The 11920-nt window shown below is 44.8% G+C and overlaps 1 protein-coding gene across 6 annotated transcripts; it reads left to right on the top strand.

Annotated features, from left to right (window-relative positions):
• The first annotated feature begins 5283 nt into the window (after positions 1 to 5283).
• Positions 5284 to 11903, top strand: LOC109783805 (phosphatidate cytidylyltransferase 1). 6 transcript variants are annotated; one of them, XM_020342402.4, is made up of 12 exons: positions 5284 to 5697; positions 6405 to 6496; positions 6966 to 7219; positions 7332 to 7483; positions 8604 to 8745; positions 9411 to 9567; positions 9636 to 9683; positions 9774 to 9860; positions 10965 to 11093; positions 11189 to 11245; positions 11331 to 11414; positions 11495 to 11903. In XM_020342402.4, exons 2-12 carry the CDS (start codon positions 6419 to 6421, stop codon positions 11582 to 11584), a joined length of 1278 nt encoding a protein of 425 aa, XP_020197991.1. In that variant the 5' UTR covers positions 5284 to 5697; positions 6405 to 6418; the 3' UTR covers positions 11585 to 11903. The 6 variants fall into 6 exon arrangements, 5 of the variants coding, with proteins under 5 accessions (XP_020197991.1, XP_020197990.1, XP_020197994.1 ...); XM_020342401.4 differs by having other exon boundaries at positions 5284 to 6309; XM_020342405.4 differs by having other exon boundaries at positions 5330 to 5664.
• The last annotated feature ends 17 nt before the right edge of the window (positions 11904 to 11920 follow it).

The raw sequence follows: 11920 nt of genomic DNA, 5'->3' as shown, positions 1-11920 counted from the left end.
TTGTCCTTGCCACCCCACTGTTGAACTTATATGAAATGTACTAGATGAAACTGTTAGTCCAACAAGAAATATGTTGACATTAATTACCAAAATCACCCAGGGAGCACTTGTGCTTTCACTGGGGCCCCGTCAGAATTAAACAAAGTCTCCATCACCCATGACAGCTTCTCCTCTGAAAGGGCGTCCCAGTGTAAGCGTTGGCCGTCCTCCTCACCTGCGAACATCCAGGGTGGCTCGTTTCGGAACTGAAGAGGGGAAATCTAGAGGCGGACGAAGCTGCATGCCACTATACGACCGTCCAACCCCCACTCCGCAAACAACTTGATGCGTTGTAGGACTGGGTTGAGGGCCTTCCGGTGACACGTCTCGTCCACCAAGGCATGTCATCACCGTGGGGGTGCCTCTGGTTCCTGTACCAGAGGGGAGTTTCGCAGGGTCTTCACCAACAGCCAGCTCCGGCGCTACTCCCGCACATGAGAGTACAGATCCACTGAAATGTAACTCATATCCTTCTTCTTCACGGCGAGGCGGAAGGTCACACATCCGGAGATCTGTCTGTCTGTAGAGGTCAAGCGGGGGGAGTAGAAATGTCGAAAAAGCTCCATCGATGGCCGCACTCCGACAAAGCCCTCGCAGAGATGGGCGAAGATGGCCAAGGCCAACACCGCATCCGAGTGGAGGTGCAACATATGGAGTCCATAGTGCTCCAACACCGCCAAGAAGAATTCAGAGAAAGTGGACACTAGACTGGCGGCGAGGAAATTGACGAAGATGGGGACCACGTCCGCATCTACCTTGGTTGCCCGCCGACAACATATGCGAGCGCCCCCACTCATGCCTATGGCTGCCAACCAAGAAGCGAAGTCCCTTCATGCTGTTGGCATCCGCGTAAACCGACTCATGCAAGGCCGGCTCCAGCGGCTGTGGCGTCACCGCCTCCTTGCTCTTCTTCCCCTTATCCGCGACGGGCTTGGAACTACAAGACACCATGGAAAGGAGATCTCGAATGGGATAGAAGCGAGGAAAAGAAGAAGGAATTGTGGCGCCGACAGAGGATGGTTGGGGGCGAGGACGACGGAACAAGCTAGTGGCGTTCTGGCCCCTCACCTTTATAAACCAAGGGTTAGACAGAAGGGAAACCGCCCGCCTCTCGGCGATAATTGCCCATGTTCTCCGCTTCCCCAGAACGCGTCACGAGCGTGGGTGGGAATCGAGGCGCTCCCGTGGTCTGACAAAACCACTAACCAAGCCATCCTTCAATGCAACATAGAAAAAGTCTCTAACGCCTGGTCCCTTCATGAGTGGTCGATCGCCATGCATCAAGGCTCTGGAGCAGCAGAGCCCCATCCACCGTCTCGAGCCCTACAGCTGCCAAGACGGGTAACGGGCCTGAGGGCTACCGTCAAGGGTATTACTAAATCGGTAAAGAGGAGCCCTGACGACGAAGGCAAACCTATTTCTCCACCCAGGGGAATAACTTTTGGAGACCCTGATGCACCCGCTGGACTATGGCCTGGGTCATCAGGAGACAGTTCAAGAGATGAGAGCAGACCATCTATGGGAAGTCCTTCGTAGGGCCTCCCCGAGAAGACGCATTGACACACCACCTACCCGTTCGGGAGGAATGGGTCTTGACTCTAGAGGTCGTGCGATGGCCCGTACCAAGGAACACTGCAGCCTGCGTTAGGAAAGAGACGACGGGTGAATGACTATCCCTTGCACATGTCTCCGGAAGAACCCGTGCGGACCAAGTCATTTACAACGACTACAGTAAGATTCACCTACCGATTACACTTCTACAGTGGCGGTACTTCGCTGCCATCCAACGTATACCAATGGAGGTAGATAAGTATCTGGGGGTAACACACCGCCTTGGGAGGATGTCATCATCACTCGTACAAGCGTGCCATGGGTGACCATGCCACCATGGTACATGTTATACCAGCCTACTCCAATGTATATTCAACCAACAGGAACCTCCGGCAGGTCCTCCCTCGACTCTATAGACAGGGGAGACCAAAGCCTCATGAGGGGTCGATCTTTTCATCTTGTAACGGACACATTGTAGCTCTCTACCATTGCAATACAAAACAAGGCAGGAGTAGGGGATTACACCAAGAAGGTGGACCGAACCTGGGTAGCTCTTTGTGTTCATCTGTAGTTCATCCATCACATTTCATCCGTGACTTAGGATTGCTAGATGTGTTCAGTCCCTGGCCGAACTCTAAAAGGGTTGTTGCTCACAACTCATATGTAGGTTCTTAGAAACCGACACTAGGTGAGTCCCAATCTTTCCCAAGACCTTCCTCGAGGTCCAAGGATCCTCTTGGAACAAACAGATACAAAATTGGTAAAGAATCATGAAAGTTACAATAATTCTTGTTGTCATAATCACTTCCTACAAGCACATGTATGAGTGTGGATGCTCGTACTGGAACCTGCGCATGGTGTTTCATATTTGATCGCCATTTACTCAAACGAACTTCGACTTGGGTGTTTTTGGGCTCATTGGATTCGCATGAATGAGCCCGATAACCTTATGGTATTGGATATTCCCACTGGGCTTTTTGTGGAATCTCTTTCCCTCAAAATCCATGAAAGGCCTTGATCTAGTGCTTGTAATTCCTCCGTATTCATTCCTACTTGGGTCCATGTGAGTTTGAAATCACCTACACATACAACAAAGCAAAGAAAAAGTACTACAAGTAAAGATTATTTAATGCTCACATTAAAATGAGTGTAAATCAGAAATCATGCATAATGAACATGAAAGTGGATCGATGGGACATGATATGAGGAGTTTTTATGCAACAAACGACCTCTAAAATGTGACATAAAATGGAGCCATGAATCTACATCTCCAAACTAAAACAAATAGAAGAAGCTTGGTTAGAAGGAACTATCAGCTCTTCTGAATAAAGGAAAGAGGATAAATTCCGGAGTTTGATTTTGCGTGTTCATGTACCATCAAAGATAAAGGTTTTTGTATGGGGATTAGCAAAACATTCTCTCCCTACACAATTGACATTTCGCGACATGGTATATTGCGGAAGAGAACAAATGTGCCACATGTGGAATGGAAGATATCTTGAAGACATTCGTTACTTGAATGCACAATGTCAAAGTGTGTCCAGGCATTGGCAACAGAAGAAGTTGCAGAGCAAGTATATATATGACAAATTAGGTAAAATCAAAAGACTGGAACTTGGAACTTACAGAGAGTATGCTACCACATGAAATGACATAATTTTAGTCACTCTTTGGGCGATCTGACATGCCAGACAAAAGGCTATTCATGGGAATCTTTTCCAATACCAGCTATCTACTCATAGCTTTAGAGGAAATTATTTAGCGGGAGCTTCCTATGCTACATGAGGTTACGAAAGCGTCAGTTCGACAAGACTTAATGTGCTAGCATGGATCCTCCCTCCCGGGCTGAGCGAAGTTTAATGTCGACGCCACACTAGGGAAACCTGATGGTAAAGGAACCGCGGTGGTGGTGGTCAAGAGCAACTTAGGTCAATTTCTCGGAGCATCGAGTATAGTTTTTGATGGAATCACCCTAGATGAAACATTGGAAGTACTGGCAGGAAGGGAAGTCCTCTCCTTGGCCGACCAGGCGATTTAAAGTGGCAAGTGATTGTTTGAGTGTAATCAAAACCTTTCATGACAAGTGCAAATCTATATACGCTCATATCATCGATAAATTCGAGCTCACTCACACGCTTTTGATGATGAGTCTTTCTGCCATGAAGGAAGACTATCAAATAAAGAAGAAAATAGGTTAGCGAGGTTCTTGCTGAGCCTGGATATTTGGCCGATACATCTGGCTGTTTTTCGCGCAAGATGGTGTTTGTATACCAAACTCAATTAACATTAATTTGAATAATGCGGGGTGCCATTCTAAGAAAAACTATGGGTTTGATTGTATGCGTCGATTATGGAAAGAGGCGACTCCAGTGTGCCCGGACGTTGTCATTCCACCTGCACCGAAAAGCGAAATAAGCAGCATAACTTTTGTTGCGAAAAGGCTAAAGGCCAAACCCTTACAAAAACACCCTTATAGAAATTACAAAATACATCCAAATTCTTGAGGTGCCAAAGTCTTCTTCTTCTTGCATCCACCGTCGGCTCGCCGTAAGAAAGCTCGTTGCCGCCTCTGGGCCTCCATCTTAGCGGAGCAAACTTGCTTAAATCTAGGAGCTTATCGAAGTAACGACCGAGAAGATCGACGTAGATTAGAAGATGCCTACGATATGCGTTGGAAATCGCCCTCCCGGAGAAGAAAACAACGGAAAGGGCCTGTAGAACTCCCCAGTTTCGGCCAGACGGAGACGAGGAACAAAACCTCACACACTCTTCGACGAGGCAGAGACTGGTCAACATTCATTGTCGGTCGAAATTGGAGGTGGAGGACCAAGAGGTACAACCACGTTGTCCGCTCCGTAGGATAGCGTGACCAAGACAAATTTATAGAAAAATACGCCAGACCTGAAGAACTAGATATGAGGACTCGTCCACACGTCTCTTGGCGATACGAGCAAGCATCACCAAAACGAGGGAGCAACATAACTTGCCAGGACTTTTGTTAAGCGCACGGTAGTGCAGTGGCGGTGCTACATGTTGTTTATGATGTCAATCGACATCATAAAATTTGGCTTAGCTTCACTAATACACTACTGTCTAACTATATACTCCCTCCGTTCCTAAATGTAAGTCTTTGTAGAGATTTCACTATGGACCACATACGGATGTATATGGATGCATTTTAGAGTGTAGATTCAATCATTTTGCTCCGTATGTGGTTCATAGTGAAATCTCTCCAAAGACTTGTATTTAGAAACGAAGGGAGCTTTGACATCTCTCCTAGCACCGCCACTGCGGTAGTGGCGAGGTTATAATCATGTCAATGTCTTATGTTAGCCTACAGGTTCACTTAGGTACTTTTATGCCATGCCTCTAAGACTGATCATGAATGTTAAGTTGTGGTACATGAACTGAGGGCAATGCATACGTCAACGGCGAACTAAAAAAAATGGAATCTCTACAAAAATTTATATTTAAGAACGGAGAGAGTACAGTACTGTGTATGTGCGGCGCGGCTCTATATAGTGATGGATGCACGGGCCGGAACTCGGTCATTTCTTGCTGGAACGAATTGACCTTGGCATCTTTTGCGCACATGCTCGGATGATTCCCTTTTGTGCAAATAACAAGGTTACCCTGCAACGATAGACAATACTAGCGCTATACAACCAGTACGATGGAGAGAATATTCTCGTTAGCGTACACAAGAAGAACGAACCCTTGGGCGGGCCGGTTCCCTCCCATGGGCCTGTATCGGCAAGCTGCCTCGATGCACTTGGGTCTTTGAGTTCCTTCCACCCATTTTTATTCCATGCCCCCGATCTCTTTCTTTCTTTCTTTGCATAAAGGCGGCAATGCAAACCGAGCAACTGGAAGGAATCCCCGCACCACGATAATCACGAAGCGCGACGCAAGCGCCACAACTCAACTCCCCCACTGACTGCCTGTCTCCTCCCCAAACCCCGCGCCGCCCAAGCGCCTCCTCGCCGCCGCCGCCGCCGGACCCAGCTAGGGTTCCGGCGAGCTCGCGGCCTCGCCGCCCCGCCGCGCCTCCTTCCTCGAGGGCTCCGCTCCTCGGTGAGGGCGCCCGCCCCCGCGCCCCCTTGCTGGGTGCGTGTGATCTACGCTGTCCCGTTTCAGTTTACGGCGGGTCTGTTCGGGTATTGGTTCCGTTTGTCTGTGGGGATTCCTTCGCCGGTGTTTGCGCGTGATTCGGCCTCGCGATTTTGTGCTGCTACGAGCTTGTTAGTGCTGGTCTGTGATTTTTATTTTATTTTATTCGGGCGAATACCGAATATGTGCTGTCTTGCTTTTTTAGCTGGCCGGACCAGGGAATGCTGCTTTGCACATATTCTTGGCTCCAGGGAGGCTCGCATTGTTTAAATTGAGACGATTTCCCGATGGCTTGTAGTTGTGGACGAGCGGTTGCGAGCAGCAATTAATAATCGTGAGAGCGATGTGTTTGTTTATTGGGTGGACCTTGAATGGTTAGCGTTGTTGATGTGGGGCAACTATAGGCGCTTGCCGTGACACGACACAGCAAGGAGCGTTGGATTGTTGGCTGGTGGTCCTGCAGCTAGTTTCCACTCTGGCCACATATGCTGCTTATCTGGGTTAGCTGTTGTGTCAGTGGGCGGCTTATTGTCTGAGTTGAGTTTCATACTCTGCTACGAGCGCACAATCTGTTCGTCGAATTATCTATGAAGCTGCCACTAAGTGACAGTGTGTCTTCTCTCCTCTGTGTTTTACTGCTTGCTGTTGTCTACGATTTGCTATTGTTATTGAATCCGGTCTAATCCACTATTGTCTCTTTATAGATTTGGTAGCAGCTATGCAAAAGGATACAGGCTCTGGTGATGTTTCTCCTTCTCATGTAGGACGTGTTAGACATCGGAGGCGCCCTAATGAGGTTAGCTGTGTCCTCAAGATATTTTTCTTTTCGAATTTTGTTCCATGCGTGTCTGGCTTATTTCATGTTTTACCAGTTTGGAAAGCTCTTTATTTCAAAGTATGCTGTTGCATTCACGCTATGTGTAGGTCTGCTTTTCAACAAAGTTGTTGATTTTTTTCTTGCAAATTTTGTTTACTAATGTGATGGCTATGCTACAAACATCTTAGAGCTACACTAAAAGGAAAACACCACCTCAACTTCCTTAAAAGGTACCTGTACTGTGCATAAAATGTGATGGCTGTACTACAAACATCTTAGAGCTACACTAAAAGGAAAACACCACCTCAACTTCCTTAAAAGGTGCCTGTACTGTACATAAAAGAGAATCTTGTGCTGCTATTGCTCAGTTGCTTTGTTTACCAGTCATTCATTTATTTCGTTGATAATGGAGTATCTTTTTTGGAGCTAATCTTATATTTTTCTTCAGACTGCCACCGATGGGAATAGAGCCAATGGGACGGTTTTGCTTGTCAGCGACCAGAACAAGTACAAGTCAATGCTTATCCGTACATATTCAAGTTTGTGGATGATTGGAGGCTTTGTGTTCGTAGTTTATATGGGTCATCTTTATATCTGGGCCATGGTGGTTGTGATTCAAATATTTATGGCAACAGAGCTTTTTAACCTACTCAGAAGATCCAGCGAAGAGAAACAACTGCCAGGGTTCAGGCTCCTGAATTGGTATACTATTATTTTGAACCAGAAAATTGCTAATGACTTACCTGCCACCAATTTAATACATTTCGAAAGTACATATATTTTTGTGTGAACAAGTCCTATCACTTCTTGGCAGGCACTTCTTCTTCACGGCAATGTTGTTTACTTATGGGCGTTTTCTTAGCCGGGAGCTTGTTAACACAGTAACTTCAGATCACTTGCTGTATAAGCTCGTCAGCGGCCTAATAAAGTATCAGATGTTTATTTGCTATTTTCTTTATATTGCAGGTAAGGCTCGATACATTTTGCAATATGCAAATGATTTCCATTGATGATGATTTGTTTAAAAACTTCCATGTCATTTTAAGAATATTTTTGGCTTATAACATTATTCTAACATACTAAGGGCATCTCCAACGCTGTCCCTCAAAACACCCGCATACGTTAGGACCGAGCTGTCCGGACATAGTTTGCCATCCAAAGCAGACCCGTATTTGTCCGCGGATGTGTCCTTGTCCGAATTCCCGCAAACCAGAAGCGAACCTGGGGAAGGTTTGCGGGAGTCCGGACATCCGCCTGGCCAATCAAAAGCCACCACGTACCCTCTCTCCTCTCTGTCCGCGCAGGATGGCGGAAGGCCGCTGCTATTTGACTGAAGGAGAACAACGTAAAGCATGTTTGGTGGAAGCTGCTACTTGTATGAACAACGTGATTAGTGTTAGCCGCTTTGGCTAGCTAGGCTATTTGGCGGAAGCTGCTTTGGCTAGCTATGCTATTTGGCGGAAGCTGCTAGTGAGCAACATGATTAATTAGTGTTTGGCTGTTTGGCGGAAGCTGCTTTGGCTAGCATGTTTTGGCAGAAGCTGCTAGCTACGTGACTACTTGTATGCACCGGAATGCTAAGATATTTGGCAGAAAGCTGTTGCCCGTTGCCGCTGCTATCTTTTTTAAGTTAATAGAGGCGGACATTTGAGGTATAGGGTTGGATGGCTGACTTCCGTATTCATTCTGCGGACGCGTCTGGAAGCGCCCGCGGATGTTTGCGGTGTCTGTTTTGAGGGATTGCGTTGGAGATGCCCTAATATGTGTAAAGAGCTTATTGAAAACAGAGTAATAGACTATGTCCTACCCATGACATTTATAGCCTGCTTGGTACTGAATATTGGAGGAATGGAAGTTCTACATTATTTTACCTATTTTGGATGGGTGTTAGGGGTTTGCAAAGGTCAATAACTAAAGTTCTGTGTAAAACACAATTTTCTGGAAAAGCTGGTTTCTTTTAATTTTGTAATTTGCTTGGTTGCATGAGTTTCGCTTAGATATTCCTTTCTTGGAACCTGCTTGTCATATCTTGTTAATTTCTAGTTTATATCTGGCATAAAACTAATATATAACTCTCATGATCCAGGATTTGTATGGTTTATTTTGACTCTGAAGAAGAAGACATACAATTATCAGTTCAAACAGTATGCCTGGACGCACATGATCCTTTTAACGGTTTTTGCCCAATCTTCTTTCACCGTGGCAAATATATTTGAAGGGATGTTCTGGTAAGCCATATATTTACCTTGTTAGCATACTATTGTCTACAATTTTGACTTTCTGACTTCACTGAAATGTCTGGTTATTTCTACCTAGTTCTGACATTTAGCATGTATTTATTTAGTCTAGTTCAAACATTGAAGCTTCCTCACCTAAAAAGCACCCAAAGTTGGTAAAGTAACTTCAAGAGGCCTAATTTCCTGTACAGCTGTAAAAACTATTTTGCCATGAAATCCTGAACCTCTTTAACTTTATAGGAATTTCCCATACACTGGGTTGGCCATATTGACCTATTTGAGATTTTGTTCTGGTAGAAGTACGTGTTTGTATCTCTCAACCTACCACTTTAAGAACATTCAGGTCCCAACCAGAAAGAAAATAAAATAAAAAAGGGAAAGAACTTAGGAGTGCTGGCGCAACAGGCAACAACTATGATCATACGTGTACCATGTTGCTGTTTAATTTCTGTGCGTTGCTATTTCCATTTTGTACTATATCTATTATGGAGGTTAGATTTTTATTTTCATGCTTAAGTTAAGCTACTTTATATAGCACACACTGTTGAATAAGTTGTCCAATTTGGTTCTATGCATGCTAATTAAGCGAGTTACTTTGATATTTTAGCCTGTACATTTCACAAACTCCATACATCTTCAATTCTATGCCTGCACAGGTTTCTTCTCCCTGCTTCGCTCATTGTGATCAATGACATTGCTGCGTATTTATTTGGGTTTTTTCTCGGGAGAACACCATTGATCAAGTTATCACCAAAGAAAACATGGGAAGGTTTTATTGGTGCATCGGTGACAACCATCATCTCTGCTTTTCTGGTGAGACGAGAGCCTTGAATTATATACAAGATTACTCTTCCCATGCTTACCTTTCCCTTTTTTGGCAGTTGGCAAACGTAATGGGTCATTTTCAGTGGTTAACCTGCCCAAGAAAGGTAAGATGATTTTTCTTAAGAATGTGATTGTTGTGATAAATAGTTAGGCTGTTGAATTTGTTCTTAAATTTATCATGAAAATATTTTCAGGACCTGTCGACAGGATGGCTTACCTGTGATCCCGGTTCTATGTTTAAGCCAGAGCATTACTTTTTGGGGGATTGGGTGCCACAATGGGTAAGAACATCCTTTCAATTTGTTAGTTTGACACTGTCTTATTCTACTACAAGCTTATGTGCTTCCCGAGTCAGTTTACTCTGCTTTCATCCTACGTGGCCATGATATGGGGTTGACATGCAAGTGGTTTTGGATGACATATCAACCAATCAGGAGCTAACCAAAAAAACATGGTGGGTCTACATGCTATCTTGAAATTTCCTTCCATTTCTCCATCCCTTCCTCCTTGCTGCCCTCCCTCACTACCCCACCTTGATCTGCTGCTCCCAAACACCGCCCGAATTGTCCCCATTGTGGCGGAATCTGACCTCGGCACTGCTCTCCTGGTCGCCTTCTCACTCACATGAACAGTAGGAAGGGCATGTTTGCTCTCAATGTGTGCTTGCTCGATGCATGGAATCAGCAATGACAGGCACTTGTGTGAGCCTTGATTTGCATGGCTTATGCAGACATGATTTTTCCTGGTAACCGAATGAACTTTCCAGCTTTTCTCTTTTTGAAAAAAGGCGGGCTATACAAAAGTCCAAATCGGCCGTGAGCAAGTTTAGTGAGTTGTCAAGAGAGTAATCTCTGGCAGCGGCCACAAACGAGTGTCACTGGCTTATACTCAGACTTCTGTAGATATAGAGAGGGGTAACGCTGTGTTTGACAAGAAAAAAATGTGTACCTCCCACTTCTAGTACCCCAGTATCTTCAGGCCACGCTGTCTGTCCACCTCTGCACAGCAAGTCGTGACTTGTTGTGGATGCTGATGTATCTCGCAAGTGGCATCCACAGAGTTTGACATGTGCGCGCCATGTATGCTAAAACCACAGGGATTTGGGTAGGGTTAAACCTGGTACTTGAATGTCCAGAGTTTATCCCCTTTTTGATCCTTGAAACCTTGAAAGGTCAAACAACCATAATCACGTCATGCGCGTGTGATCAAGTTCTTGATTGAATGAACAAACTATTTTCTTCTTCCATATCCATCAAATTCCCCTGCTTGGTGTATTCATGCAACTTGATCATAATAACTGATGTATTTATTTTAGTCTATTGTTTTGTCATTGGGTTTGTATCATGTTTCCAGAGTTTCTGAATTTAATACTTTTCTCCTGGCAGTTTCCATGGAAAGAAGTTTTCCTTTTACCCGTGCAGTGGCATGCTTTAGCCCTTGGGTTGTTTGCATCGATAATAGCACCATTTGGAGGATTTTTCGCAAGTGGCTTCAAGAGGGCTTTTAAAATAAAGGTGCGTACTGCCTCGTTATTTTTCTCTCTTTATAGGAATACTGAAGTATGGAGATTATACACTGTTTCACTATGATTTATCTGCAAATTTTGTAGGATTTTGGCGACAGTATACCTGGGCATGGTGGAATTACTGACCGAATGGATTGTCAAGTAAGTTGAAGGAAGTTCCTTACGATTCAATATCTAGCCTGTGCAGTTTAGCTGAACAAATGTGATTTTTCATGCATTTTCGCAGATGGTCATGGCAGTCTTTGCATACATATATCACCAATCATTTATCTCACCCCACAATTTCTCTGTTGACACAATCTTGGATCAGGTCAGTATTGTATCTTGTTTTCATATCATGATCTGTTATCCTGGGTGATTCTCATGCATTGCCGACTTTTGGCCATCCAGATTGTAAGAAACCTAACCTACGAGGAGCAGAAGTCCTTATACCAGCAACTAGGAGAGATCTTCCGTGAAAGGCAGTTTATGCAAAGCTGAAGATTTATTTGCATGAACCACACAACCACACAAGACAGCTGCGTATGGTTCATTATGTAGTTCTAGATCTATGTACAGCATCATAGCTCCTCTGTACCGTGATAGAGTGATGTCCTTATCCAGACCATTGTACAGAACGGAGTGTGGATAGGGGTTTAGGTTCTTGATCCGCTCTCCACTTATGTTGCTTCTTTTAATCATCTGCGCTAATTCTCTCCTTGTTCGTTATCATCAGTGTTCTTGTAAAAACAGAGCTGGAAATGCTTATTCGTGTATATCACTTTGTCGGTCTTCGCATCAAATATTTTGTAAGCCCTTAGTTTGCCAGTGTCCTTT

This window comes from Aegilops tauschii, chromosome 3 (assembly GCF_002575655.3).
Source record: "Aegilops tauschii subsp. strangulata cultivar AL8/78 chromosome 3, Aet v6.0, whole genome shotgun sequence".
Lineage (NCBI taxonomy): Eukaryota > Viridiplantae > Streptophyta > Magnoliopsida > Poales > Poaceae > Aegilops > Aegilops tauschii.
The sequence above is the reverse complement of the archived record's forward strand: the minus strand, read 5'-3'. Positions and strand labels throughout refer to the sequence as shown.